General features: G+C 43.9%; 1 protein-coding gene across 3 annotated transcripts in view; it reads left to right on the forward strand.

Annotated features, from left to right (window-relative positions):
• The window catches only part of efnb2a (ephrin-B2a), a 28,710-nt gene extending 22,913 nt beyond the window's left edge, over nucleotides 1-5,797 (forward strand). For all 3 annotated transcript variants that reach the window (XM_044216832.1, XM_044216831.1, XM_044216833.1), the window contains one exon: nucleotides 1,763-5,797. In XM_044216832.1, coding sequence (XP_044072767.1) covers nucleotides 1,763-2,169 — 407 coding nt within the window. In that variant the 3' untranslated portion in view covers nucleotides 2,170-5,797. The remainder of the gene's footprint in view (nucleotides 1-1,762) is intronic.
• The last annotated feature ends 203 nt before the right edge of the window (nucleotides 5,798-6,000 follow it).

The raw sequence follows: 6,000 nt of genomic DNA on the forward strand, positions 1-6,000 counted from the left end.
ACCTGCTGCTTAAGTGACATTTTCAGGAAAATGATCTGATCGCTGTCTGCCATCTTTTTAACGACCTGTTCTTAGTACAGACACACACTTGTTTCTGTACCTAATCACAGCTCAGACAGACGTGCGGCTACACGCACACCACTCTTATCTCTGCTATTATATCGCAGTTCAAAATCTCCCAAGACAAAAATCGGAACGGCAATTTCCTCAGCGAGCTGTGCTCAGAAAAAAGAAACAGGAAAGGCCCAAGAACAAAAACAAGCTGACCTATATAAAGTAAATCCAGTCCTTCCCCCTGTGTCCTGGTTCACTGAGGGCGTGGCCTCACCTGACACTTTCTGTTTTCACACCCAAAGCCGTCCGACGTTGAGCATGCGAATCTGCCGTCCCGCCCGTAAATCCACGCTGGCACCGTTCTCTGCAGACATCAGCATCTTGCTCTCTCCATTTTCCTGTCCTCTCTCATGCTTTTTTATGTCTAATCTCTCCATCCCGGCCGCTAGCAGGAGCATATGGGCGTCAGAGTGCTATGGGCAGAGCGTCTGAGGCAGCATAATCCCCTTGTAAAACAACGAAAGGGTCCTTGCTTTGGGCTGCCTGCCATCCCGTATCCACTCCCCTATCACAGCAAAAGCACTTTTAGACCCTCAGGAGAACAGCGGCACAGGGAAACACCGTAATCCTGCCTGCTCAGGGAACATGCTCCTGTCCCGGGGAGAACAGAACACACCGGCCCTTGAGTGTTGGACGTGAACCAGAATGTCCATTGCTGGGAGTCAGAGAACAGTTTTGCTTTCATAATTGATGTCTCATGATGAAATAAAAAATTTCTTTCTTATTTTCTTCCCTCTGGGGCTGTTAGTTAGAAAATGAAGTTACTTTTTATGTCTTTCAAAATGCAATTTATCTAAGTGCCATTTGCCTGTATCTACCCCAGCCATTGTATCTTCTATCAGGCTGCGCTTGCCCTAGTTTCAAGGTTGCAGTCTTCACCGGCTGAATTTGAATAGCCATCGATCGAATGTGACTTTTATACAAAAGCCTCCTAGAGGCAGGCTTCACTCTCAGCCACTGTGCTGCTGGCCTGTTTCCTACACCTTTACTGTGACATGATGAAAAGATTGTGAAGAATGAAAGGGAAAGGCAGGAAAAGACACACTGCTAAAACACTGCTTCTACTTCCCTTCCGTTCCTTTAAAGGCATCAGTAAGCTTAAATCGAAGTGTTTTTTGAATCCTGGAATAGCACCTGAGACTCCCTACACCTTCCTCATGTTACATTTTTGACAATCCCAAAATCACGCCCACTTCACACAGTGATTGGCCCGGATTTGAGCTTCTCTCTCAAGATAATTTTTTATTTTTGACACAATGACTTTACTCACTTTTCGTGTGCACAACCAAGTGCAACACCATGAATGCCTTTGAGGAAAGATTGTCCAAAAGTGTATGCTCTTATCCCCATTTGGATAATTACCGCCTCTCACCTTTCTCTGTAATGGCAGGCTTTCCACTCTGCCTATAAGTGTGGCCATTTGGAACAGGTATAAACCATTTTGCCTTCAGATGCGGTCAGATGGCATGTCGTTCAAACTAGTTTGTTTTGAGCATATCCGACCTTGCAAACTCAGACTTTTTTCGATGATGGAAGTGACAGGTTTTCACGTATATAATTTCAGCTTGACTTCTAGAGGAAAAATAAGCCTGCAAACACGGGGCTCATTTTGTCATTTTACTCACTTCTGCTTCCCTCCGTCTTCCAGGTGTAGCGCCCAGAGAAAGCAATGAGAACGACAACGGTGGAAAGTCCTCCAGCGTCATCGGCTCCGAGGTGGCCATCTTCGTTGGCATCGCTTCAGGCAGCGTCATTTTTATCATCATCATCATCATGCTGGTCCTGCTGCTACTCAAGTACCGGCGGCGGCATCGCAAGCACTCGCCGCAGCACGCAGCCACTCTGTCTCTAAGCACCCTGGCCACGCCCAAACGGAGCGGAGGCAGTGGGAACAATAACGGCTCGGAGCCCAGCGACATCATCATCCCGCTCAGGACTGCTGACAGCGTCTTCTGCCCGCACTACGAGAAGGTCAGCGGCGACTACGGCCACCCGGTCTACATAGTTCAGGAGATGCCGCCTCAGAGCCCGGCCAACATCTATTATAAAGTCTGAGGTGGAACTGGAGATGAACTGCAACAATCCGGGCAGAGCGGGTTTTTGGTTTCAGCTGGCACCGCCAGCACTCCCGCAAACACTCTTGCTCTTTCTCTCTCTGTCTCTCTCACTCTGTCGACTTCTCCTCCTCTCCTCTGATGTTTTGTCACTATTTTTTTCTTTATCAAAGTTTTGCTGATACCTTGTCAGTCTGGTTTGGTCACAGTCGGTGCGGATGGGATGGGTGGGGGGCCGGAGAGAAGGCTACTTCTTCCACTGCTGCTGGTCTCTGGGGCTCTTGGAAAATAGAGAGGACCCCGTCTTTCCCCAATGTTGCTCCCTGTTTTGTTTTGTGCACTGCGGCCATCATTTTGGGGGAACTGAGTGTTATGGGATCAGAAAGTTAGACAGATGCACAGCGTGTTTTTTCTTTTTCTTGGATGGACGGACAGACAGATGTATGGACATGAAGGTTTCCTGGCATGAGAGGAGGGGAAGGAATTTTTGGCCTCACCATAAGAGAGACTACTGCTTGGAAAAAGAGAGGGAAAGAGACAAAAACGAGTGAGGAGAGGTAAAGGAGGATATGGGCTGACCATGAACATACAAAATGGCTGCCCTCCCTTGATGCTCACTAGCCAGAGAGACTCTGTGGATTTATAAGCCGGAAGAGCAAAAAGGAGAGAGATTCTCACACCGATCCTCTCTGGGACTTTCCTGACTGACTCACAGAGATCACCCATTCACCCTGCCACCCACATGCTCACCATCACATATACACACATTCACCCACACGCACAGACACACTGTCTCACTGGGTAATGTGGGTTTGGGTTTAAGTGTGGATTGCACCATTTCTCCTCATTCCCAGATATGTTTTACAACAAATCACTTTCAGATATTACTTGAAAAAAAAAAATTTTTTTTTGTACTGTCAACAGTTACTGATCTTGTTTTTGGTCGTATCTGGTTTTCATATCCTGGTGTAAATGCAGATAGACGGTTTTCTTTTCCTTTAGTGACATGTCATATCACATGTGACGTTCAAACACAAGCGACCCAACAGTGGCTAGGAGTGGCGGGAGCGTGAAAAGAAGGAGTGAGGACTTTTTCAATTTTGCGCCCTCTCACTAGGGAATAGGGTGCATGTCAGGTCTGCCCAGGTGGCTCCTGGGAAGAGTGGAGGACTTTCATATACATAGTGCAGCACTTTTAACCCTTTTTTGGTACCTCCACTCTTCGCAGCCATCAGAGAGAGACACAGTGATAGCTAGAGATGGGAGAGCAGCTGTATCCCGTCAGATTTAGATGTGAGGGCTTGCCTCAACTTCTCTAGAACCCAGGCTTTTCACACGGGAAAGTGTTAGGGGCAATAAGAAATCCAACTCGCCTTACTGCCGTTTTTTCGCATCAGGTGAAGAAGAGTCCCGAGATCTAGGTGAGGTTAGCATAGCTGTCTGAAACAGCTCTAGGTACTGTAATGTTTACCCCTAGGGGTCCAGTGATGATGAAGGGTGCCCTAAGGGCCCAAAATCAGCGTGACCGGTGCTCTCCTATTCCTGCTCAAAAAAAAAGCACAGGGACATCTACTTACATTGTCACTGTTTCTCAATCTCCATTAGCATTTCCATAGTGTGAGTTTTTGATTTACTTCTTTTTTTTGTACAAAATGGATGTACATTTAAAAAAAGGACATTACAAAGATGAAAAAAAATAAATAAATAAAAAGCAGAATTTATTTATGATAGACACATAGAGCACAGGTGTTGTCAGGCGGTAATGAGAAGAAGAAGTAATGTTAATATATTATGGTATAAGTGCACATTATGCAATCTAGGTTTTTGATTATTTGATATCTCTCGGCCCACTGAGTCCCATATTTTCACGAGCTCTCGTCCACAGCTACAGGGCTCGGTCCTGGGAAGGAGAACCAGGGGAGGGCGGCCTGGGCCCCGGCCCCGATGGAAGTAGAGTTATCTGACCCAAAAAAGCTCACATTGGTGTACACAAGGGCAGAGTAGCTGTGTCTCCCACACTCACTCAGTGTAGCATCTCCCAAAGGATAGTTCCCATGAACACCCAGTGCCCCTGATTCTCCCCATACACACCCTTCATGTTCTCTGTGCATGTGTGTACGTGTGTGTGTGTGCGCGTGTTGAGAAAGTCTATATTTCAGTGACTTCACATTCATTAATATCTTTGGCTTAGGATCATAATTGTGACCTAAGCTGTCCCCCGAGCATGTATCAGCCCATCACCAACATCGTCATTTGCTCGTAAAGAACATCAAATTTCACCGAAAAGCCAAGCCTTGTATGATCTGAGGTTTGTGCCTCTAAGAGGCTACAAAATCTGCAAATATGCAATTCTTATTTATTTTTTTAATCAATTCTGAGAAAAAAAAACACCTATGGAAAGTGTTCTTAACCACTGAAAGATGTAACAACAAGCAAATGACACAAAACTAGCAAAGTACGTCACACAAACCTGCTGTTAGTTTTATTTCCTGCATTATTTGTAGTATTATTTTAACCTTTTCTGTTTTAACTATGTGCCGTAGTACAAAGGTAAACTGTGAAAAATGAAACCATTAAAACGCATATATATCACACCTGAACAGGTATTTAAGAAAAGATGAAAAAAAGACACACACATACAACACAGAAATGGCTGTTTAGTTGCTGTCTGTCTGCGGCAGAATATGACAATCTTATTAGTTTCTTTGAATCTGACGTCCTTTTCTTAGCTGCCGCTCGACTAACGCTCTCCCAACGTTGACCAGGTTCGGTTCAACCTGTTATGAAATGTCGTAGCGATGCTGTGAGAGTGTTAGCACGCGTGCTAGGAGAAGCACCTCAGGCTTCTGTAAAATGCCTTGCTCGTATGGTCAGCCCTTGGTCACTTGACTCAGTAATTTTGCACCGTACTTCTGTAGGTAAGAAACTGTAAATACATTAATGTTTGTATTGTATATGGATCCTGGGTTGTTACAATAGCCTTATTCACCTTTTTAGGAAAGTAAATGGGGGAAAAAAGTACAGAAAAAATGGAATACACTTCAGTAAAACAGAGCATACTACTTTTTTGGTAAATAGCTTATGTAAATATTGACCAGAACCCAATAAAAACATTTTTTATAAACTCTTAAAGTAAGATGTTTTGTATAAAATTTGAATTTTTTGCTATGTATTTTAGCTAGCGCTCGATGGAAAGCCCGTGTCCTCCCACTCCCTCCCCTTTTGCACTGTTTCCATGGTAATTTGGTTTAAAAAAAAATGAGAGAAAAGTTGCCAAACCGACTGCTGCATATTTGTGCCATAAGTGTGTACCATAAATATTTATTGAATTAGTTTCTTTTTTCTTTTTTGTTCTGTTTATGATTTAATTTCAGTCCAGTTTGTAAGTAACACAGTATTATATTTGCATTGTTTTTTTGTCTACCCCTGGATTTCTTTAGTCATGTCATGGTTATCGGGTGGCTGTAGCCCTGCTCTCCCTTTCCTTGCAGTAGGAGATGGCCAGGCTGTGAAAAATGGTTTTAACATTCAACAATTTAAAACAAGTTCAAAGTGAGGATAAATGACACACATTCCACCAGTCTGTTACAAACTGAAAATGTTTTTCAATAAAATGTTTTTCCTATGGACATGCTGTCTGCCTGTGTTGCTTTGTTGTTCTGCTTTCATACTGCATGAATAAATAATGTCTATTTTTTATTGTTTCACACAACTTGACAGTAAAAGAGTTGATATGACAGTTTCATTTACTTACTTTAGATGTTATTAATCTCAGTGTAGAATCACTCCCAGGGACACTCTTCATACAGGCCACCGCGTCAGTCCCAATGTG

This window comes from Siniperca chuatsi, linkage group LG12, assembly GCF_020085105.1.
Source record: "Siniperca chuatsi isolate FFG_IHB_CAS linkage group LG12, ASM2008510v1, whole genome shotgun sequence".
In the NCBI taxonomy this organism is placed as follows: domain Eukaryota; kingdom Metazoa; phylum Chordata; class Actinopteri; order Centrarchiformes; family Sinipercidae; genus Siniperca; species Siniperca chuatsi.